At 39.1% G+C, this 25,327-nt stretch overlaps 1 protein-coding gene across 1 annotated transcript; it reads right to left on the reverse strand.

The window, feature by feature from the left end:
• Nucleotides 1–6,809: 6,809 nt before the first annotated feature.
• LOC113718156 (uncharacterized) lies at nucleotides 6,810–19,556 on the reverse strand. The gene is made up of 2 exons (XM_072071993.1): nucleotides 18,931–19,556; nucleotides 6,810–8,919 (listed from the first exon to the last, which is right to left on the reverse strand). Exons 1-2 carry the CDS (start codon nucleotides 19,554–19,556, stop codon nucleotides 6,810–6,812), a joined length of 2,736 nt encoding a protein of 911 aa, XP_071928094.1.
• Nucleotides 19,557–25,327: the final 5,771 nt, after the last annotated feature.

A 25,327-nucleotide genomic window follows, 5' to 3' on the forward strand; every position in this document is an offset into this window, starting at 1 on the left:
ACTTGCGACTTGAGTAAGGCTTGAGAGCGAATACCACATGAACCATCTAGGGTATTTACGTCTTCTTTTATCGAGGTATATAACACTTTTTTTAAGCATGTAACACTTTTTCACACACTTGACACTCACCAAGTAATATAAGGAAGTAGTGCGTAATTCAAGTGTTTAGGCGTCCGCAGTGAGATCCTATTGAAGGTCCCCTTGAGTGTTTGAGCAAATAATAATTAACTATCACTCGCTATCACTGATAAGTCTCTTATTAATAAGAGAGATCGTACACTTGTACAATCTAAGAAAATATCATGAAATAGAGATTTACTTGCTCAAAATCCAAGGTTCAAAAGTAGTGTTTAACAACACAAGGAAAACTGATTTCCTTCATGAAAGCAAGTCTAAAATGGTCAATTAATATTGAAGGATAGGGAAGAGTTTCCAAAAACTCAATTCCCCTCAAGTTCAAATATTTTAGATTTGAAGGGCAGTCTTTGAAAAATCGTATCTTACACTCCGTAGGTCCAAAATTGGAAAACTTGGCACCGTTGGAAACTAGTTCCAAAGTACTAAAAGTTTCTAGAAGACGCTTTTCTAAGATTCTAAATGGAAGACACTCAAATTTTAGCTTAAAGTGGCTGACTTACACTTCCAAGACAGATTCGGGTTTGGTTTTTGGCAAAGTTTGGAAATTAGGAAAAATTCACAGAATGTGAACTAGCCTCTGAAATTTGTATCTCAATTAGAATTCCAACCAAGGTTTAAAACACAACAAGCGGAACTACAATCGGAGTTTTGAGCATCAAGATAGAATAGCTCAAAGTTAGCTAAAAATAAGGACAGATTGAACATTTTCCAGATTTGGAAAAAGATTTTGGACCATCATTTGGATATCGAAATGGTCTTGGATTGACACCAAAATTGGTAAAACTCAAATTCCATATGAGGACTACTCCTCTACCAAATTTTATTTGAAAATTCACGCGGGAAGGTAGTGAACCAAACTACCAAAGTTCAAGAAAATCCCAAGACCAATCTGTCTTTTGCTTTCTTCTTCCTTTTCAAACATTTTGCCCAATGAAAACGACTCAAATCTAGATCATTTGTGAAACAAAAGTCTAAAAGACATCCAATATACATTTGATAGGTGATTGACATCAAAATTTGCAAAACAACAAGTCCCAAGTCGAGCTAGGCCGTTCGGCTAGCCAAAATTAGGGTTTTCTATCACTGGTGCAGTTCTGTAATTTGGCGACAACTCACTCAATTCAACTTGGAAATGAGCATGGTTGGTGGCGTTGGAAACTAAATTCACGAGGTTACAATTAATCAGAAGAAAGCATTTTGAAATTCAGTTCATAGATAGCTCAAATTCAAGCAACAAGCCTCAACTCATCACTGACTCTCGAGCACAGCCGTAAAACAGGACAGGTAATTTTGAAGAACTACTACGGCTCACTCAATTTGAATCAGGGGATGTATTTTATACCGTTAGAAAACTGGAAGTGTCTATTTTCAAATGCCACAAACGGCACTTGATTTTGACATCTGAGAAAAGTGTTATGATCATTCAAAGTTTACTGCCAGAGAGCCCCTGTTTCCCGTTTTCTAGATTTTAAGATTTTTGAAATTCTAACTTTTACCCAACCAAATCAAGTGATTTTTGGTGAAAACTTTCCTCACATCCTATACAACATATCTACATCAAATCAATGGTCATTTTATCACAAAAAATTTGAATCAAGGGCTCGGCAAAAATAGGGCAGAATTCGGCCTCTTCCCATGCTACTTCCCTTTGGTTTTCCTTCCACTTTTCCAACTTATATCCACTTGTTTAACATTTAATCAACATAAATGACAATCATAATCATCATATCAGTCCAACATGTCCATTGTGGGATTTCATAGAGCCCACTCTACTCATTTTCAACCAAATAAAGACACCCACATGAAGCTACAAGCTTCAAGGTCAAATTTAACCTACTAAAACCAAGTTTAAAGGGTTGGATGATTACTACCTCTTGGATGATGAAAAACCAGAAATTTTTGGTCACTAAGAGCTCCAAGAAACTCGGCTAGAAGACCTCCTCCTCCAATCTAAGATGAATCCCCAAGTTGCTAGAAGTTGGAGGGTGTTTTTGTGAAGAAATTTGTGCAAGAAATAAGGTGAGATGATGAAGAGTTTTGCTCTTCTTCTTCCTTTGGAGTTTCGGCCAGCAAGGGGTGAGAGAAGAGAGAGATTGTGCTGATGAGTGAAGCTTCTTGGAGAAGCTTGGTAGTTGTGGTTCAAATTTTGCACAAAAGTCAACTTTGAATAGTACGCGTATGCGCGCGTTTCATGCCCGTTTTCTCTCGTGTTCGTTTCACTTATGCACTAAACCTTTAATGTACTTCCTTTAACACTAATATTATTCACTCTTAGTTGTCCATTCATAATTTTCGAAAGTTCTTCAATTAGTCACGGGCGTGAAAATGCAAACTTCCAACTCGCGCGCGATAAAGCGTAATTTCTAAGAAATTCTTGTAACGATGATATAACTAACTAATACTAGGGTAATTAAGCATAAAAATACCTATTTTAAGACTAACGCATGAGTCCTCCAATCTCCAAGGTCACTGTACTCTCAAATCGACTATTGCCTCCAAACGCGTATTCACTAACTCTCGCTAAACGAGGTTCCAAAAATTAAATTTATTAACGGGACATTTTAAAAATATACGCAAGTCATAGTTCCATGTAAATGGTTCTAAAAGGGTTGAAATAAATTATTCGGAGAAAATGGGCAATTAATTATTTAAATAAGCCAATAATATGAGTTTAAAATAAGTAAATTTTTGGGTCCTCACACATTCTCCGTGTGGTTGGGCTTACCACAATATCCACAAGTCACACGAGAAGTCATGGCGTGACCAACTTGAGAATTCCCTTTGTATTTCTTCTCCAGTTCCACGTTCTTGAGTAGTAACTCAATTTTTTCTGCATATTCTTGTTTCCACCATCCTTCCCAATAGTCAACCAATTTCTTTTGAAATTCTACCTCATTTCGAAGAATGTCCATTTTCTTACGCATTTCTTCCAAATTTGTCATCTTACCAGTTGACTTAAGTTTAATGCTAGCTTGCCAGACAATTCAAATGATCAAAATGAGTAACTATTCATAATGGAAGCTCGAGCCATATTACTCTTTCATTCTTTTGCTTATAGGTTACCCCAAAATATAGTTCTTAACTATTTTCTTCTTAATATGGACGTGCTCTTGCTCTCACAAGATTACTATCATTATTTATAAACATAACAAAATGCAGGGATTTTATTCCTTAGGATAAAAGTTCCATACCGTAGTTCATTTTCTAATACTTACTTAGAAAGTTGCTCAAGAAGAAACCCTAACCTCTGGCTCTCACTAGTGCTTTATTTTATCCCCTCAAACCAATTTCTACTATTTCGAGATTAGACCCTCCGTGAAACTTATATTGACGAATTTCAAGAATTGCTCTATCTTTACATCATCTCTTAGTTCCTAGGTTAGTTAATTGGTTTAGGATTTTGGTTTGGTCCAGCTGTCGTTCCCTAATCATCCCCTTGAGCTCGGGATTGCCTAACCCCTCGCCCTCGGCCCCTTTTCACTTCTTTGGCCGTCCATAAATTTAATATTTATAAAGGCATGACATAAAATAAGTACACATAAATGAAGTTTAAAAATGACACTTTGATCATGCAAAATGAAATTAATAAGGGAGACACCAAAATAATTGCAAATGTGTACAACCCATAGCATAGATCTGAAGTCATAAAGCGATAAAGTCAAGCACTTCATAAATAACATTCAATTGCTTCAAAAGGTAGGAAGCATAGTGAAACAAAATACAAAATGCAATGGCCTTTGAACAAGCACCACCCCGACTATCCTTGACGAAAACTATTAATATAAACTAATTCACTGGCTTAGTGATTGGCGGAGCCAGAAGTCTCTGCTACTTCAGTAGGATCATTTTCATTTCCAGTACTAGGAGTTTCAACCTCACGTCCCTCATCGAGTATCCTGCCATTCACCACTTGTTCGACCAAGGTAACACACCCAGGCATCGACTCATCCGTCCGGTCTCCAATTTCATGTACTACCCTAGCAAGTCGACTCTTAGCCTTTTGAAACTGCTCACAAGGAGCCTTAGTCTTTTTCTCGCTCCTCAAGTACCTCTATCTCCACTTCAGAAATTCTAGTAGTCTGGGCATCCACAATTGCCCTCAGTCTTTGATTATTCTCTCGAACTACTCTAGTTTCCTCGGATAACCGCCTCCGGTCATCGATTAACGCTAACCCCATGTTATTTGGGTACGAGTAAGTCTTCTGGAAATCACATGAAGTCCTAGTTCGGCGAGTTGGGCTATACCTCCAACGATCTCCCCTAGGCCTTTCTCAACAATGGGCCACCGGAAGGCGCCCCCGAGGCAGCTCAATACCACCGTTACCTTCCATAACTTACAATTAAAATTAAAAGCTTAGATGGGTCCAAGTATGCTAAATAAACTAGATTTGATCATTTCATCTTATCTCACATATCTCTCACAAGATTAACACTCCTAATTGTCCACTAATTCAAATCTAGGCTCTAATTTTCATCCCTAGAAACGGTTACTTAAATTTCAAGCCATTCCCACAGTCCGGTACCCTAAATTTCAAGTTTAGGATACACTACGAAGATGATACGAATCTCGTTGGTGAGGAGATTCGCGACCCAAGATCGCTTGTTGGATTTGACGTCGAATGCAAGAAACGGTGGCAGCGGAAACCCTACGACCCCTCTAATCCCCGTGACTACGAACTTGTTGATACTATCTCAACCCGTAATCAAACGAATTAGTGAACCTCAGGCAAGAGTAGAAGGCGCCACAATTCAAGTGCGATTCTTGAATTGATAAGTCGAACAAGAACACTAGAGTATAACTCTAAGTTGTTCAAGGTTTGCTCGAAAGCTATGGAGAAAACTCTCAATATTTTTATCATAAAAGTGTCTACCTTTGTAGGAGTAATGGGGTGCCTTATATAGGCTGCAAGTAAACCCTAAACTAGTAAGGAAAAGGAACTAAAGGTGTGCTAATATGGGCCCTCGATGGATCGGGCCTCATGTGGGCTTTCCCTCCAAGGCAGCTCACCTTAACAAATAATGATGACTAAAACGTAATCTTCCTTTGGCATTTCTATGTGCAACATGCACTTAGCCAATTATTCAATCTAATCAACTAATGTGGAATTAAATGACTATAATGCGAATCTCACTAACTAGGGTTTGATAAGACCCTAATACTCAGGTGTAGCTTCAATGCTCAATACCGGACCGCGATCACCTTCACTTGAGTGTACGAATCCTTCAAAGGACTTGTGTATGGCCTGAATAAGTACACTGAGTTGCTCAAGAAGTCTCTTTGCTCGAGCTCTAGTAATGGATCCACTTGGAGCTTGCATGCGATCCTCACCCCCTTGATCACTCGAGCCACTGTAGACGTGGTCACGTACTATGATGCTATCATTCCCCTCCTCTTGAGAAGGATTTGCCCTCAGATCAAAAGCATCATCTGCATCAAAAGGGGCTAAGTCAGAAACATTAAATGTAGCACTAACGCCACACTCACCAGAAAGATCAAGTTTGTAGGCGTTGTCATTGATGCGCTCCAACACTTGAAAGGGTCCATCACCCCGTGGTTGTAATTTGTTTCTCCTTTGTTCAGGAAAACGTTCCTTGCACATGTGTAACCACACCCAATCTCCAGGTTCAAGAATCAACTTTTGGCGACCCTTGTTAGCTTGCTTGACATATTGAGCAGTTCTCCTCTCAATGTTAGCCCTGACTTTCTCATGCAGTTGCTTAACAAACTCTGCACGTTTCTTACCATCCAAATGTGCGTGCTCATTACTAGGTAATGGCACTAGATCAAGTGGTGTTAGCGGATTAAAGCCATAAACACATTCAAAAGGAAAGAAACTAGTAGTAGAATGGATAGCCCTATTATAAGCGAACTCAACATGAGGTAAACACTCTTCCCATGATTTCAAGTTCTTTTTGATGATGGCACGCAATAAAGTACCTAATGTACGTTTCACCACCTCAGTTTGGCCATCAGTTTGGGGATGACTAGCAGTAGAGAATAGCAATTTGGTGCCTAACTTAGACCAGAGTGTCTTCCAAAAGTAGCTTAGAAATTTAACATCTCTATCAGATACAATGGTCCTAGGAATGCCATGCAATCTCACAACCTCTTTAAAGAATAAGTTAGCAATATGAGATGCATCATCCGTTTTATGACAAGCAATGAAGTATGCCATTTTAGAGAACCTATCCACTACCACATAAATGGAGTCATGGCCATACTTGGATCTAGGCAAACCAAGTATAAAATCCATAGAAATATCTACCCATGGTGCACTAGAAATAGGTAATGGGGTGTAAAGGCCATACGGGTATACCTTGGATTTAGCTTTCTTACAAGCTAAGCCCCGTTCCACCACCCGTGCAACATCTCTCCTCATGTACGGCCAATAGAAGTGTTCCTGCAGCATGACAAGAGTCTTATCAACCCCAAAGTGTTCCATAAGTCCACCTGAGTGGGATTCCCTTACCAAGAGTTCTCGGAGTGATCCATGTGGGATGCAAATCCGATTGGTACAAAACAAGTATCCATCGGAAATGAAGAACTTACCTTGCCCAGTGTGTTTGCAAGAAGTGTAAAGCTCACCAAAGTCACTATCTTGGGTATAGAGCTCTTTAATCAGCTCAAACCCTAACAACTTAGCATCTAAGGAGGTGAGTAGAGAGTACCTTCAGGAGAGTGCATCCGCAACCACATTAGACTTACCAGCCTTGTATTTAATCACGTACGGAAAGGACTCCACGAATGTAATCCATCTTGCATGCTTCTTGCTCAAGGTGTGCTGGGCCTTAAGGTACTTAAGGGACTCATGATCGGTGTGTATCATGAACTCCTTAGGCTTTAAGTAGTGTTGCCACACTTGTAGTGCTCGAATGAGGGCGTATAACTCTTTATCATAAGTTGAGTAGTTTAGTGCAGCCCCATTGAGTTTCTCACTAAAGTAGGCAATAGGTCTTCCTCCTTGGTTCAACACAGCTCCAACTCCAATACCTGAAGCATCACAATCAATTTCAAATATCTTAGAAAAGTCAGGTAAAGCAAGTACAGGTGCATGTGTGAGTGTGTGCTTTAAAGCGCGAAAGGCTTGTTCTTGAGAATCTCCCCAATGGAAGTTCTCATTCTTCTTGATCAACTCGGTCAAGGGTGTAGCAATAGTGCTAAAGTCCCTCACGAATCTCCTATAGAAACCCGCAAGTCCATGGAAGCTTCGAACATCACCCACGGACCGTGGTGTCGGCCACTCTTGAATAGCTTGCACCTTTTGATCATCCACCTTCATTCCCTGCGCAGTTATAACAAACCCTAGGAACACAAGCTCGTTAGTGCAAAAATTGCACTTCTTGAGATTGGCATAGAGCTTCTCTCTTCGAAGTACATCCATAACAGCCCTAATATGCTCTAGATGCTCATCATAAGACTTGCTATAAATTAAGATATCATCAAAGTAAACTACCACAAATTTTCCTAAGAATGGACGCAGAACATGATTCATTAACCTCATAAAGGTACTAGGTGCATTAGTTAGCCCAAAAGGCATTACTAACCACTCATACAATCCATACTTAGTCTTGAAGGCAGTTTTCCATTCATCCCCCTCCTTAATCCTAATTTGATGGTACCCACTTTTGAGATCAATTTTGGTAAAGAACACAGCCCCATGTAACTCATCAAGCATGTCATCTGAGCGAGGTATAGGGTGGCGATACTTTACCGTGATGGCATTTATGGCTCTACAATCGGTGCACATTCTCCACGTACCATCTTTCTTGGGCACCAGAATGACTGGAACAACACACGGGCTTAAACTCTCACGTGCCCATCCTTTGCCTAGCAACTCGTCCACTTGCCTTTGCAACTCCTTAGTCTCCTCCGGGTTGCTCTTGTAAGCTGGGCGATTTGGCAATGAAGCTCCAGGGATGAAGTCAATTTGATGTTCAATGCCCCTAAGTGGTGGCAATCCACTTGGGAAGTCCTCGGGGAAGACATCAGCGTACTCCTGTAAAAGAGACTTAACCTCGAGAGGTATATCAGTATCAAGTTCATGCACATTCAGCGCTACTTCCTTGCTAACAAGCATAAGAAGTGGCTGCTCATCTCTCATTAACTTCCTCACTTTCTTGGCTTTTATCAGGAGCATTTGTTTTCCCTCGATTTTTACCTCACTTGCCGAGCTATCTATAGCCCTTTTCCTCTCATTTTTTGCCTCGGCTCTCTCATTTTCTTTCCTTTTTGCACTATGCTTCTCAAACTCTTGTTGCAATTTCAATTGGTCCTCATGCACTTGTTTGGGGGAAAGGGGAGCCAGTGTGACTTTCTTACTATTGTACAAGAAGCTATACTTATTAGTCACACCATCAAAAGTCACCAGTCTGTCAAACTGCCAAGGCCTACCTAGTATAATGTGACTAGCCTGCATAGGAACTACATCACATAATACTTCATCAGAATATTTATGGATTTGGAAGGATATAAGAACCTGCTTGGTTACTCGAACCTCCCCAGAGTTGTTGAGCCATTGGAGTTTGTAGGGTCGCGGGTGATCCCTTGTAGGCAAATTCAAGTTGTCCACCATGAGTGAACTAGCAACATTTGTGCAGCTCCCACTATCAATAATCACACTACAAAGTGCTTGGTTGACGAAGCACCTGGTGTAGAAAATGTTCTCCCGTTGAAGCTCGTCCTCCTTAACACGTGCAGTTAATGCTCTCCTTGCAACCAATGCAGTCCCAAAATGACCCTCGGGTGCACTAAACTCCTCTTTATTTGGCGATTCCCCATCACTACCTCCGTCAAGAGGTGGTATGTGTTATTCTTGGTTTTGATGATCACAATGTACTTTGAAATGTTTATCTAACTCTCTTCAAATATAAGTGTTTTTGCCTATCAAAGAATCAGGTACGAATATGTCAAGAAATGAATATCAACCAAAAGAAGAAGCAAAAACAGGACACTCATATCGGACGTCCGAAGGAATCTGTCGGACGTCCGAAAGGATGAAGAACATCAAGAAGGAAATACTGTCGGACGCTTGTGAGGAAGCATCGGACGTCCTGAAGGATCGGACGCATGCTTCGGACGCACATCAATCTCATCGGACGTCCTAAAAATTCCACAAAGCTTTGATAACTCTCTGGACGACGTTCGGACACAGAAGCTCGGACGATAAAATCCCATCGGACGTCCGAACAACAACTTGACTGATTTTCGGACGATGGGATCGGACGATGACTAATCTGTAGGACGTCCGACATCCCCAACGGCTAGCTGACTCTTCATCTGCCTTCTATCCGTTGGAAGCATTAATGAAGCCCATTTTAGGTCCCCTTCAAATACAAACGATTCTGAACAAGACAAGGACTTTTGCACACTTTGTTAACAAGATCTCAAGAGATATTTTAGCTTGAAAATAGTCTCCAAGTGGTGTGAATTTCTTATGAGTATTTCTTTTGTGATTGAAAGTTTCTTTAGTGTAGCTTTGTTGAGGGTTATCTGAGTGATTGTAAAACTTCTTAGCTTGACTAAGTGAGGCTTAGGGCAAGGAGGAAGTGCTCCCTCCATTGTACATCTAATTGATCATCTTTCATCAAAGAGAAGTTGCTCAACCTAGTGATTGGTCTTCAAGTTTGAGGAAAGCTTGGTAGACAATCGGTTTGATATTCTATCTTATTCTTTTTTTGTTTAATAAAATTCCCATTGCTTATCTATACTTATTTTTCGAATCAATATTGCTCTCTTCTTCTAATCTACTTGATTGATCATTACTAGAAAAGAAGGTAAATTTTTATTAAGCAAAAAAATTGCATAAATTTGATTAAGATTTTAATCAACCTAATTCACCCCCCCTCTTAGGTTGTCTTTGGGCCTTACAATTGGTATCAGATCTTGGTCTCCTAGAGATTAAGCTTAAACGGTTTGGAGTAAAGATGACAACCAGTCATGCTATGTTTGTTGAGGGGCAATCTGTTACTAGGCCTCCCATGTTCAGTGGCTCCAATTATGTTAGCTGGAAAGAAAGGATGATTATCTTTTTGCAATCTATTGATATTGAGCTATGGTTTATTGTGAGTGAAGGACCGCATGAAGCTAACTTTCTTGATGCAGATACAGGGTTGCTTCGGCCAAAAACGAGAGCTGAAATGAATGCTCAAGATAGGACTAACCTCACATTGAATGCCAAGGCCATGAATGTTCTTTATAGTGCCTTAGATTCAAATGAATCAATTAGAGTAAAAGGCTGTAAATCGGCCAAAGAAATGTGGGATAAGCTAAGGGAAATCCATGAGGGTGGTGACAACGTGAGAGAACAGAAAAAGGCTATCTTGGTCACAAAATATGAATCATTTAAAATTGAACCTCTTGAGGATATTGACAAAATGTATTGCAGGTTCAATGACTTGATCAAAGATCTCGAGGTGTTGGGCAAAGAGTACACCTTGGGAGAGAAGAACAGGAAAATTCTCAATGCATTGGGCAAAGAATGGGAAAATAAAGTGACTGCAATAGAGGAGGCTAAGGATTTAAATTCTGTGCCTATTGAATCTCTCATTAACTCACTAACCTCTTATGAGTTGAAACTGAAATCTAAAGTGCAGGAGGAAGAGGATGCTAGAGCAAAGAGAAATATTGCTCTAAAGACTACTCAAAGTGAAGATGATCCAGCTCACTTGGATGATGAAGACTCGAATGGTGATGATAATGATCTTGCTCTCATCACAAGAGGCTTCAAGAGAATCTTGAATAAAAGGAAGTTTAGAAAGGGAGGACCTAGCAATCAATTTCAAAATTATTCATCAAATGCAAGGAACAAAGGAAAACAAGAATTCAACAAGAAGCTAGTGGACAAATGCTATGAATGTGGACAGCCTGGACAAAGAGAAATATTGCTCTAAAGACTACTCAAAGTGAAGATGATCCAGCTCACTTGGATGATGAAGACTCGAATGGTGATGATAATGATCTTGCTCTCATCACAAGAGGCTTCAAGAGAATCTTGAATAAAAGGAAGTTTAGAAAGGGAGGACCTAGCAATCAATTTCAAAATTATTCATCAAATGCAAGGAACAAAGGAAAACAAGAATTCAACAAGAAGCTAGTGGACAAATGCTATGAATGTGGACAGCCTGGACACTATGCAAACGAATGCCCCATGAAGAAAATAAAAGATGGGAAAGCTGATCGAAAGCCAAGATTCAACAACTTCCAGATTACTTGGAATGAATGCAACTCTGAAGGGGAAGTTGAAGAAGAGGAAGAATCAGCTCAAATGGCCTTCATGGCTGTTGGAGATAATGAGGTAACTTCCATACACTCTCAATCTGAAAGTGATGATGAAGAAGATGATGATCTTGAATCCTTTGTTGAAAAACTGCATAATGCCTTGAAGGAATCTTATGATAAAAACAAGCAGTTAAAACAGAAAATTGCTTTTCTCATTCATGAAAATACAAGTCTTCTTCAACAAAATAAATAACTAAAGACTGACAATGATTGTCTTGTAAGAGCCGGATTTAATGTTCAAAATGAGCTTGATAAAAAGACAAATATTTGTAAAATGCTGAAGGAAAGACATGGTGATTTGAAGAAAAGAATGGACAACTTGGATGAGACTTTGAAAGCAAGAAAACAAGATTTTCTCAAAAAGAACATGTCATCTGCCTTTCTTACTGCTCATCAAAGAACATTAGCACGCAACAAAAATGCACATGATTTCACAACATATAGAAGAAGTGGATTGAGATATGTCAAACCAGTACATGTTAAGGACTCTTCCATTATGTGTGATTTTTGTTGTCAAAAAGGGCATTTGAAAGGAGATTGCTATGTGAAAAGAAATCTGAACAAAGGGATGAAATGCATGTGGTTAGTGAGATACAATGCTAACTATTGTTGACCCAAAAATTAAAAAGGGTACCAAACATTTTCTCTTTTCAGGAAAAAGGCTCAAACAAGTCCAAATGGTTTATTGATAGCGGCTGCTCAAGGCATATGACCGGTGATCCCTCTTTGTTCATAAAGCTAAAATCAAAATCAAGTGAAAAGGTGACATTCGGTGATGATGTGAAAGTTAAGACAATTGGAATAGGTGATGTTGGTAAGGATGGTGAAACTTTTGTTCATAATGTGCTCTTAGTTGATAACTTAGGTTATAACTTGTTTAGTGTTAGTCAATTGTGTGATAAAGACGTGAATGTGTTGTTTAAAAAGCATGAATGCATTGTGCTTGATTCCAAATATAATGTTGTGTTCAAAGGTAAGAGGTTTAACGACATATATATTGTGGTTCTTGATAAAATTGATTCATCTAGCTTCAAATGTCTTAAAGCTTCAAATGATGATCCTTGGTTGTGGCATAGGAGACTTTGTCATTTTAACATGAATTTACTAAAGGAAATTTCGAAAAAGGAACTGGTTAGAGGCTTGCCAAAAATTAGTTTTGAAAAGGATAAAATTTGTGATGCATGTCAATTTGGAAAGCAAACAAAAGTTTCTTTTAAACCAAAGAAGTGTGTATCAACTTCTAAACCTTTAGAACTCTTGCATCTTGACTTATTTGGTTCTACTCAAATCACTAGCGTGGGAGGTAAGAAATACTGCTTTGTGATTGTGGATGACTATTCTAGATATACTTGGGTGATATTTCTTGCTCATAAGGATAATGCCTTCAAGAATTTCACTTCATTGTTTGCTAAAGTACAAAATCTGCTTGGCTTTAAAATTGTTAGGATTAGAAGTGATAATGGAACGGAATTCAAGTATTGTGGTTTTCCAGAATTTTGTGATCATAATGGCATAACCCATGAGTTTTCTATTGCAAGAACTCCACAACAAAATGGTGTTGTAGAAAGGAAAAATAGGACACTACAAGAGGCTGCTAGAACTATGTTAAGTGAATGTAGTTTGCCAAAATACCTTTGGGCTGAAGCTGTAAACACTGCATGTTATGTGATGAATAGAATCCTTTTGAGACCCATTTTGAATAAAACATCTTATGAACTGATTTTTGATAAGAAACCTACGGTTGGATAGTTCAAAGTCTTTGGTTGTAAATGTTTTATTTTAAATTTAAAGGAACATCTTGGTAAGTTTGAGAAAAAATCTGATGAAGGAATATTTTTGGGTTATTGTGAGAACAAAAGAGGATATAGAGTCTTTAATAGAAGGACTCTTGTGATAGAAGAAGCCATTCACATAACATTTGATGAAACTAATGATGATAATTTCAAAAGGTCGTGTGAGGATGATGATGTAGGTGTTCGTGAAGGAATGGAAGAGCTGAAAATTGGTGATGAAGGAATTTCTAAACCAGCAGCAATGGAAATGATGGATGAAGCTCATAATGATCAAGAAAAGGGTGATGAAGATGAGAATGATGATTCAGTCAAAGACCTTCCCAATGCTTGGAAATTTAGCCAAAATCATCCAAGAGAGCTTATAATTGGTGATCCATCCGAAAAGGTAAAGACTCGTTCTTCATCTAGAAAATTGATAGACAATTTTGCTTTAGTTTCTCTTATTGAACCCAAAAATATCAATGATGCTTTAAAGGATGATAACTGGATTTTGGCTATGCAAGAGGAACTTAATCAATTTGAGAGAAATAAGGTTTGGACACTTGTTGATAGACCTCAAAATCAACCTATCATTGGCACAAAGTGGATATTTAGAAATAAATTGGATGATAAAGGTGTTGGTGTAAGAAATAAAGCCAGATTAGTTGCTAAAGGATATGCACAAGAAGAAGGAATTGATTTTGATGAAACATTTGCTCCCGTAGCGAGATTAGAATCTATTAGAATGCTTCTTGCTTTTGCTTGTTTCAAAGGTTTCAAATTGTTTCAAATGGATGTTAAAAGTGCCTTTTTAAATGGTTTTATTGATCAAGAAGTATATGTGGATCAACCCCCCGGTTTTGAAAATACAAAATTTCCAAGTCATGTGTTTAAACTATCTAAAGAATTATATGGTTTAAAACAGGCTCCAAGAGCTTGGTATGAAAGATTAAGTGGTTTCTTGATAGAAAATGGTTTCAAAAGAGGTATTGTGGACACCACACTTTTTACTAAGCATGTGTTAAATGACCTTCTTATTGTGCAAATATATGTTGATGATATTATTTTTGGTGCTACTAATGAGTATCTATGCAAGGATTTTTCCACCACTATGCAAAGTGAATTTGAAATGAGTATGATGGGAGAATTAAATTTCTTCCTTGGACTTCAAATACATCAAACCCTTGAGGGAATTTTTATAAATCAAGCAAAATATACCAAGGAATTGCTGAAAAAGTTTGGCATGGAGGACTCAAAGCAAGTTGGAACTCCAATGTTCACTTCTACAAAACTTGACAAAGATGAAGAAGGTAATCATGTGCATGAAAAGCACTATAGAGGTATGATCGGAAGCTTACTCTATTTAACCGCAAGTAGACCTGATATTATGTTTGTTGTTTGCTTGTGTGCTAGATTTCAATCTTGTCCAAAAGAATCACATTTAAATGCTGTTAAAAGAATTTTTAGGTATTTGAAAGGTACATTAGACTATGGTCTTTGGTATGCTAGATCTTGTGAATTTGCTTTATATGGACATTCGGATGCGGATTTTGGTGGTTGTCGTGTGGACAGAAAAAGTACTAGTGAAACTTGTCACTTTCTTGGTAATTGCTTAGTTTCTTGGTTTAGCAAAAAGCAAAAGCAATATCTCTGTCTACAACCGAAGCGGAATATATTGCCGCTAGTGCATGTTGTGCTCAACTTTTATGGATGAAGCATACCTTGAATGATTTTGGATTGTTATATGACTACATGCCTATATTCTGTGATAATACTAGTGCTATTAATTTGACCAAAAATCCAATTCAACATTCTAGGACAAAGCATATAGATATAAAGCACCACTTTATTCGTGATCTTGTTCAAAAAGATGAAATTTATGTAAATTATGTTTATTCTAAAGATCAATTTGCTGATATTTTTACCAAAGCTTTGCCATTAGATCAATTTATTCATCTAAGATCAAAATTAGGGTTAATCGAAAAATCATCTTAAATTTTTCATAGCCTTCGGACGTCCGAAAGAGGATGAACGGACGTCCGATGATGTTCTTCAGCTATTTTCCCAGAATGCACCTATTCGGATGAAACTGTCGGACGCACGACTTCGTTCGGCTGTCCGACAGTACAACGGCTCATTTTTTAAAAGTAAGTTTCTTAGTCATTTGCTTCAAACTCTTCTTCTTCTATTTCCTCTCGGATGAAAACCCTTTCATCTCTCGCCCTCAAATTCATACCATTCAGAAGCTCTCATTCCCAAATTGACTCAAACAAAACTTTTCCTGATTGATTGCGATTCATTTCTCCTGATCATTTCACCGAATCGCATAACATTTCGTAAATTCCCAAATTTCCCTCAAAACCCTACTTTCTCATAACCGCTCTGTCAAATGTTGTTCAAGGACTTTTTGTCCCAAAAATTCTGTGTGATTCACTTCCATACTACTGTGTGCATCATTTGCATCCTTCATTCCACACATTTCGCACAATGGTGAATCTAAGAGGAGGGAAGGTCACTGCCGGACGCAAACACCCACTCAGGGATGAGGATGATGATCTTCCTACGGTCAAACGATCATCCAAACGCTTCAAGAGATGAGCTGTAAAGGGTCGAATGTCACAGCCTACACCACAACCCTCCCCTCAGCCTGAATTTGGACAGGGAGCCTCATCTCAACCGCCTCCAAAATCAACCACACTCCCTACATTCTTTGATGATGCTGCAAAAGACAAACACTCCTGGATATCCCAGAAAGGTGTCATTCCTCAACGCACTATAAATTCTTCTGAATTTCGCCAAATAGGTTTAGAATCCATTCTGAGTCTATTTGCTTTCTAGAAATGGTCACATCTCATTTCTATGCCCAATGTTTATTACCCTGAAATGCTGTATCAATTCTTTGCTAATCTTAGGAAAGGCACTGACCAAACTGAGATTATGTCCAGGGTTAATGGGGTAGACTTAGTCTTTGATTCTGAAATTGTGAATGATATTTTAAAAACTACTATTGAACCTGGATGCAAGAGTAAAATTACAAATTTCTTTTCCTATGAAGAGCATCCTACTGCTGATAATCATTTTGATGGGGCTAAGATGTTGACTTATTTTAAACGAAGTTTTTTTGCCCCTGCTGATGCTAAACAGAATGATCTTGCCCCTGTGAATCTAATTGCTTTTTCAATCATTTCAAACCTGCTTGTGCCTACTGATGGCCATAGAACAGATGCAAACAAAATCGAGTTGTATCTCTTTTACTGTTTTCGAGAAAAGATTCGTATTGATTTTGGTTTTGTCATGTGCAAGTTTTTACTTCGCTATGCCACTGATTCTCGCAGAAAATTATCTTATGGAAAATTTCTTCAAAAGATCTTTGAGTTTTACAAAGTACCAATTCTTGGTGTTTGTCCTAAAGAAGCATCTTCTTATGCCTTTACCAAAGGATATTTTGAAAGGAAAAATCTTGCCTTTAAGGATAATCTATGGGCTTATAAGGGGGCATCATCCAGTGAACCTAGGTCTAAGGCTGCACATGATCCACTACACAATCCTTCATCTATTGCACTCACTCCCATTCATCCCAGGAAGTCTGCCACTAAGGCATCTTCCTCCTCCAATGATGAAGTGATTGAGTTCCTTCGTGAACTCAAACAGCATGTTCTTCTTCTAGAACATGGTCTAATGCTCACCATGTCCTCTGAATATCAAACAGTCTACCTAGACAAAAGAACCTTCTTTTTTCCCCACCTGTGGTTGAGGAAGTTTCACATGGCAAAGAGCCACGCCCCACTGATCCAAGTTCATCAATTTCAGACCCGAACTCATCAACTCCTGTGACTCCTCATGGCCCTTCCACATCAGTTAAAGGCAAGGCACCAGTTGAAGAAGCTGCTGAAGATGATGAAGAAACTGAAGAGGAGGACCTCTCCCAATATCAGCTTTCTCGAAGGACACTGGATCCACCTAGTTCACCATAGGGCCATTTGCATTTTGTTTGACTATTTCATGTGTTTTTAGTGTTTGTGGTGTTCAACAATGGATATGTAGATATAATGCTTATGTTTATGTTATGTTCGTTTAGTACTTTTTCATGGATGATTATGGCTGTAATGGTTATGGATATGTGGATGGATTTTAAGTATGTTGAATGATGAATGTGTGGATGTGATGAATGTTTTTTGGTTCTCCGTGATATATGTGATTGATTGGCCTTTTGTGATGACAAAAAGGGGGAGAGGACTGGATTGGATTGATTGATGATTTAATTGAAATTGAATTGGCTTGATGGATTGAATTGGTAAAATGTTGGATGTTGGCTGTTTAATGGTTATGTTTTTGGATAATTGATTAATTCGGTAGGGTAGCCAAGTGAGGGGGAGTTTTTCAAATTTTTGCTCTATGATTCACTAAGTAAGGGGGAGTTTTTGTCAATTGAGAAAGGGGGAGCTTATTTTGCAATCATCAAATCGCATTTCAAACAATTGTTTTGTCATCATCAAAAAGGGGGAGAATGTTATTCTTCGTTTTGATGATCACAATGTACTTTGAAATGTTTATCTAACTCTCTTCAAATATAAGTGTTTTTGCCTATCAAAGAATCAGGTACGAATATGTCAAGAAATGAATATCAACCAAAAGAAGAAGCAAAAACAGGACACTCATATCGGACGTCCGAAGGGATGAAGAACATCAAGAAGGAAATACTGTCGGACGCTCGTAAGGAAGCATCGGACGTCCTGAAGGATCGGACGTCCTAAAAATTCCACAAAGCTTTGATAACTCTCTGGACGACGTTCGGACACAGAAGCTCGGACGATAAAATCCCATCGGACGTCCGAACAACAACTTGACTGATTTTCGGACGATGGGATCAGACGATGACTAATCTGTAGGACGTCCGACATCCCCAACGGCTAGCTGACTCTTCATCTGCCTTCTATCCGTTGGAAGCATTAATGAAGCCCATTTTAGGTCCCCTTCAAATACAAACGATTCTGAACAAGACAAGGACTTTTGCACACTTTGTTTATAAGATCTCAAGAGATATTTTAGCTTGAAAATAGTCTCCAAAGCTAGATTTGTTCTCCAAGTGGTGTGAATTTCTCGTGACCATTTCTTTTGTGATTGAAAGTTTCTTTAGTGTAGCTTTGTTGAGGGTTATCTGATTGATTGTAAAACTTCTTAGCTTGACTAAGTGAGGCTTAGGGCAAGGAGGAAGTGCTCCCTCCATTGTACATCTAGTTGATCATCTTTCATCAAAGAGAAGTTGCTCAACCTAGTGATTGGTCTTCAAGTTTGAGGAAAGCTTGGTAGACAATCGGTTTGATATTCTATCTTATTCTTTTTTTGTTTAATAAAATTCTCATTGCTTATCTATACTTGTTTTTCGAATCAATATTGCTCTCTTCTTCTAATCTACTTGATTGATCATTACTAGAAAAGAAGGTAAATTTTTATTAAGCAAAAAAATTGCATAAATTTGATTAAGATTTTAATCAACCTAATTCACCCCCCCTCTTAGGTTGTCTTTGGGCCTTACAGTATGCCTTCGCACTCGGTTTCGTCCTCACTCACGATCTCACCATTTTGCATCATAATCATAGTCCTTTGATTGGGACATTGACTAGCAATATGGCCTCTATCTTGGCATTTGAAGCATCGAGTATCACAAGCTCTAGTTTGTACCCTAGGCTCCTCAAATTTTGGAGTAGAAGAGGGTGGCTTACTAATACTAGGGTTGCCCACCTTACCTCCCTCGAATCTCGGCTTTGGTGTAGGAGCATTTGGTGAAGGCCGAGAATCATTCCTTGGTTGGAATGGGCGGTTGGTAGAGTAGGTGGTATTGCCGAAATTCGATCGATGGTACCCCTTCTCTTGAGCCTTTGCTTGACCTTAATAGCCTTGTCTACAAGCTCATGCAACTCCATATAATGTTGAAGTTCCACTCGTTCAGCAATATCGGGTCGTAACCCGCTCAAGAATCTCGCCATGGTGGCTTCAGGATCCTCCTGTACATCCGCTCTAAGCATCAGGATCTCCATCTCCTTGTGGTACTCATCCACACTCCGGTTGCCCTGGACTAAGGTTTGTAACCGGTGGTACAAATCTCTAGTGTAATGTCCAGGTACAAAGCGGGTGCGCATCATGGCTCGAAGCTCGGGCCATGGAATGAGCTCAGGTAGCCCATTTCTCCTTCTAGACTTCTTGATTTGGTCCCACCAAACCACAGCGTACTCAGTGAATTCCATGGTGGCCAATTGCACCTTTTGCACCTCGGTGTAGTTTTGGCAAGAAAAGACCATTTCGATCTTGGATAACCATTCGAGAAAGGCCTCGGGATCGGACCGTCCTTTGAACTCAGGGATTTGCATCTTGATTCCCTTGAATACATCGGTAGGTCCAGTCTGGTTCCTTTGCCTTGGTCAAATTCGAGGTTCCTCATCATCATCATCATTATTGGAACCATCGGACGACTCCTCCACGTCTCTTCGCCTTCGCATGGACTTAGAGGTTTTTGGTGTTCCAAACGCTTGGAGTTGCAGCAACTCATCTTGAACGGGTTCTAGCATGCATTGGAAACACCTCTCCATTTGCTCCATCATCTGTTCAAAGTTCATGGGACGGGATACTCCTTCGTTTCCACTGGACATGGAGTCTCAAGTGTACCTGCAAGGGTTAATAGCAAAGAAAAGGAAATAGGGGAAAAAGTAATTTTTTTTTTGTTTTTTTTTCTCACTTCACTCCCTAAGTGTATACGCTCACACTCGTGTATGGTCACTCAGATCACTCTAATAAGCTTACCAAAATATTTTCTCACAGCCCCTTGCAAAACCTTGAAGAAAGTAGAACTCCTCAAGTACTCAAATTTAGCTTAAAAATCAAGTTCACGCTAGAATTTGGGATTCGTAAGAGTAGAGATTTTCTTGGAAAACAAAATTAGGACACTAGGAATGGAGTGGTAGAATATATTCAAGAGTAAAAATGAGAAAAAGAATGGACACAAAGCTACAAAAAATTACGAATGATGCTCAATGCTCTAACCGACAAGGAAGTTGGTCCTTTTGCTTTGCTGGATTTCCGTGGAATGTTTACTCCTATTCTAGCTGGCTCAAGGTGCTGGTTTCCTTTTTGCAGAGGTGCAAACACACCTTAGGAGTAATTCTAGTGAAGGGTCGGCTACCAAATAGAAGACAAGCGAGTTGGAGGGCCACTTGGTCTTGTCGGGTCCCTTTTTTTTTAGAAGCAAGCTGGGTTTAGGAGTCTTGGCGGCTGTTTCCTTTCTTCCTTTCTCTCTGTTCCCCTTTTTTTTTTTTTTTTTTTAAGTTCAACCGACTGGATCCTTGCCTAAGTGCTTGGAAAGGGTACCAAGACTGGGGATAAGTATGGGCAAGCGGTGGCTATAAATTAGGAAACAGGATGACGTTGGTAGCCCTTTCGGTTTTAGAAGTTGGTTGGGTTTAGAGTTCTTGTAGCGGCTGTTTCTTTATTTTTTTTTCTAGTTGTTCAGCCGAGTGGATTTCCCAATTCAATAAAAGCATGCAAGACACTCTTGTTTCGAATTTGCTTGTTGTGTTTTTTTTTTCTCGTACAGCAGCAGCTTCGAATGAACACTGGTCTAGGCTACCCAAAAATTTCCTAGGTCTGACTGAGTTTAAGTGCGACCTGTTTGATGGTTTTCTCTTTTATTTATTTATTTATTTTTGGTAATCAGGTAGGATAGGTTTTGGTTCCCAAACGGGTCAAGGTTCAGCACCAGGTATAGACCAATCTTAAACAATCAAGAGTTGTAAACCAAACACAAAAATTTCCAGCAAATAGCTTCAAGAATATCGCTGCAAATTTCCAGATTTCAAAGGATCAAGAACCTCTTCAAGAGCTCCAAGAAACCTTGAAGTTTTGCTTACGAAATTCAAGAATAAGGTACCAATATTCCCCTAGATAATGAATAACTAAGACACGGACCAAGAACAGCTTTAGAACCAACCACAATTCGACAAGGAGACACGAGCAGAAATTGGGAACTACCAAAACGGCAACTCCGCGACTTGGAAGGAACACAGACCAGAATTTTCTTGCCCCCCCCTTTGTTTTTTTTTTTTGGCTCAGGTTTGGGACATAATCACAAAAGCAATAGACACAAAAAATTGAGCAATGGACACGCACAACAATCAGGGGACAATTCGGACAGACTTTCCAAAGCAAGTGCGGCACGGACCGAACTCCTATGAGTCGATGTTACTAGCACCATTTGATTCTTCAATTTGCTGGTCCCAAGCGGTGGAGAAAACAATCAGCAAGACACGACCAAATTTATTCACACGAGACTCAGCAGTAATTGGCAATAACAAGGCACAGATTGCATAAGGTTCAACGGACAGCAATACGGAAGCGACAATAAGAACACTAGCGGTGTGGGTTTGTTTCTTTTTTTTTTTACTTTAACGACTGCTGGAATCCACACCACCAAACCAAACACAACACACTTGACTTCCAGAAATTCCAAAAATTGAAGATGACAACAAGACAAAAACAAACAATGATGACCAGACTTGAAAACAACAGGAACTCGCGGCCAGAATGCAACGTGCACAAAAAAAATTTTTTTTTTGAGCTACCGAGACAGATACGAATTAAGGCACGAAAAGAGGGATAACGATGTTACCAACAAGCTAGCTCTGATGCCAGCTGATACGAATCTCGTTGGTGAGGAGATTCGCAACCCAAGATCGCTTGTTGGATTCGACGTCGAATGCAAGAAACGGTGGCAGCGGAAACCCTACGACCCCTCTAATCCCCGTGACTACGAACTTGTTGATACTATCTCAACCCGTAATCAAACGAATTAGTGAACCTCTGTGACGCCCCGAAAGTATGAGTGTGAGAACCCGAAAATTTTCTAATTTTCAAGGGTTTATTTTATTTAATCGCCCGCCTTTTCTACATTTTCTTTATTAGAAAAATTCCCCAGATAAAGTTTATGAGCAAAAATAGGTTTAACATGATTTTTCTAGTATCGGTTAGTTTTTGAGAAATTAAAAGCGTATTTTGGACGTGGGACCCGCTAGTGCGGTAAATGCATTATATTTTTGACAACTTGTTGGAATTTTGTATTAAGTGATATTAATATTACAAGGTGTTAAGATATTTGTATTGGAGAGACAAAAATATAAGTTTTACACCTAAAGGTGACAAGTGTCACCATAAGATTTAGTCTTGAGTTTGACTACTATTCATAACTTTACCATTTAATTCAAATTGGCCCAAAAATCACTTCATTTTGTAAGCTTCTTCGCCGAATGTTCTTGCTCAAGAAAGAAAGAAAAGCTCTCAATTTCTTCCTTCTATTTCTTGCTCAATCTTCAAATCCAACCAATAAAACTCCAAATCATTCCATAAAATCTCTTTGCTAAGTGATCTTGAGGTGTTTTGTGGAGTTGTTTGGAAAGCTAAGGTGGCTAGTTGCTCTATCTCTTGTATTGCTAAGGTGAGTTGTGAAGGACCCCTCTCCTTCCTCTAATGATGTTCAATTCATGATTGGTGGTGGTATAAGATGCACTTTTATGGATTATATCTTGATTTTGGTTGAATTGGTGAAGTTTTATAATTATTGGGGATTTTTCTATTTTCATATGGATATGATTGTGTGGCTATCTATGATGATTGGAAATGTTTTATAATGATTCTAGAAGGTGGAAAAAGTGGACAATTGCAATCAATTTCTGTTTTGGAAGAAATTTCAGAAAATTCGGTTTTGTGAAGGAACATTCTGTCCGAATTTATAGCTCATAGATAGAGGCCAAATTGGCCTTGGCTTAAAACATGAAAGTTGTAGGGAATGATATTTTAAAGGTGCCTACAAAATTTCAGGTCAATCAGAGTAGTGTGGAATGAGAAAAGTCGAAATTACTATTGCTGTTCTGGTTTTACCCGAATGTAAGAATTGCACCTGTAATTGGTTGTTTTGGTCAGGATTGCTTCCGAATTGGTTGTTGAGGTCTTCTGATGAAATTTATCCCTGTTTCTTAGCTTTCAGTTGGTTTTGGAATTTCTGGATTTGGACTTGGATAGCCTGATTTATGATGTTTCCGCTAGAATGCGTTCTGTGAATCTGTTTTTGTGATTCTGGTATAGTATCTTGCATTTTTGACCTGGTTACACTCGAAACTGGGTTGAGTGACCTTCTGAAATATTGTAGCCCTATCTCTTAGCTTCGAAACGGTGGGTCTTGCAGCTTCATCCGACCATCGTAGTGCCATTGGTGCCATTACCGCAAAATGACGTCAAAACTATTTTTCTGGTTTTGAGCTTAACTCCCATTTCCGGACTTTTCCCTAGCTTGACTTGTACTAGTACTACTTGGAGCTTTCTGAATGGCTATTGGATGAACTTGTTGTTGTGTGTGTACCTTTGGGTTGGAATGAGGAAATAATGAAGCCATGATGGCTGGAAAAGTTAGCAAATTCAGGGGAAGTGCTGTCCGAACTTTGAAGGGATTTGTTTGCATTGAGTTTGTGATCTAAGACTTGGATTTGAGCAAGACAATGTTATATGCTGGATGATTTCTGAGCCGTGGATGTGAGTGACCCTAAACTATTTCCAAAGTACTTGTGAAACGTTTCTTGCAATATTTACTTTTGAACTGTTTCCAAAGTTACTTTTGAACCGTTTTCTTGCATATCATGCGTACTTGTATGTGAGTGATCAGGATTTCTGTGTAACTCAATACAAAAAATGAGTTTACTATGAATGGGCACTTAGGCGAGGGTGTACTTTATCGCACTCGATCTAAACCCCATTAGTTGCTATTAATACCTGTGAAATATGATTTTTATGATTTGTTATAGAGCATTCATGGCTTGTGAATATTTGCAGAGCATTTATTGCTTGAGAGCATTTATTGCTTGAACCAGAGCATTTATTGCTTGAACCAAAGCATTTATTGCTTGAAAAATATTTTAGAGCATTTATTGCTCGTGACTTGGGCAAGAGAAGTGAGCTGTGTGGCTCAGGATCTTAAGGGTCAACCGGTGATCAAACTCGACAAAAGAATTGGCTTGAGAGCCACCCGTATCCTTACGAATGTATCCTTTTCATGAATGTTACCATCGTTTTCCATTGTACATGTTTCTTGAATTATTGATACTCCATACTCAATGTATTGTAAATGTCGTAATTATTTATGGACCTATCATTTGATTTATGACATCATTGATTTATGACATCATTGAAATGAACTATTGTGAAACCGATTTGATTACTGATTTTACTGGTTACTCGCTGAGTTAGCTCACCCCAAAAATGTTTTATTCCCCTCCACAGGGCTCGTGGCAAAGGAAGGCTTGTTGTGCTTATTCACGTGACTGGATGGCTTATTTGGAATTAGTTTCCGCTGCGTTTGTGACATGTAATTTTTGGAGAATTTGATGTATATTGGAGATTTATATTGTAATATTTGAGGTTTATTCTTGTAATTCATTTGAGGATTGTAGTGAACGACTGAGTCCCAGCGAGAGTTGGGCAAGCGGCCCGCCGAACCCTCTGGTTCGCCTTGGGGGAGGTGGGGCCGTCACAGTTGGTATCAGAGCCATATGCCGACGGTTGGGACTCTACGTCCTTTTACTGGAAAAGCCCCGAGCCTCTCGTTCGTGAAGAGTCACGAAGCGAAATTCTGCGTAGGGGATGCCCGCGTGCGGGTGGCAAGCTGATAGGTACCTTGTGATGTGACCCTGAGAACTGTCACAGTTGGTATCAGAGCTTAGGCTTCAGATCTCTGTAGTGTATCCTAGGCTTGAAGTTTAGGATGCCAGACTGTGGGTTTGGTTTGAAATATTAGTGATTCTTACGAGATGTCTCGACTTGATTGGTACAAGATGGAATGTCGAGAACGACATTCTTTTAAGGAGGGGAGATTGTGACGCCCCGAAAGTATGAGTGTGAGAACCCGAAAATTTTCTAATTTTCAAGGGTTTATTTTATTTAATCGCCCGCCTTTTCTACATTTTTTTTATTAGAAAAATTCCCCAGATAAAGTTTATGAGCAAAAATAGGTTTAACATGATTTTCCTAGTATCGGTTAGTTTTTGCGAAATTAAAAACGTATTTTGGACGTGGGACCCGCTAGTGCGGTAAATGCATTATATTT

Source organism: Coffea arabica, chromosome 11e (genome assembly GCF_036785885.1).
Source record: "Coffea arabica cultivar ET-39 chromosome 11e, Coffea Arabica ET-39 HiFi, whole genome shotgun sequence".
NCBI lineage: Eukaryota > Viridiplantae > Streptophyta > Magnoliopsida > Gentianales > Rubiaceae > Coffea > Coffea arabica.

Excerpts from the sequence above, each read along its gene's own strand:
- LOC113718156 (XM_072071993.1), bottom strand. The coding sequence starts at position 19,556 with ATGCAAATCCCTGAGTTCAAAGGACGGTCCGATCCCGAGGCCTTTCTC. Across the intron at positions 8,920-18,930 it reads CGAGATTCGAGGGAGGTAAG|TGATGGGGAATCGCCAAATA; the intron begins GTGGGCAACCCT and ends TGACGGAGGTAG.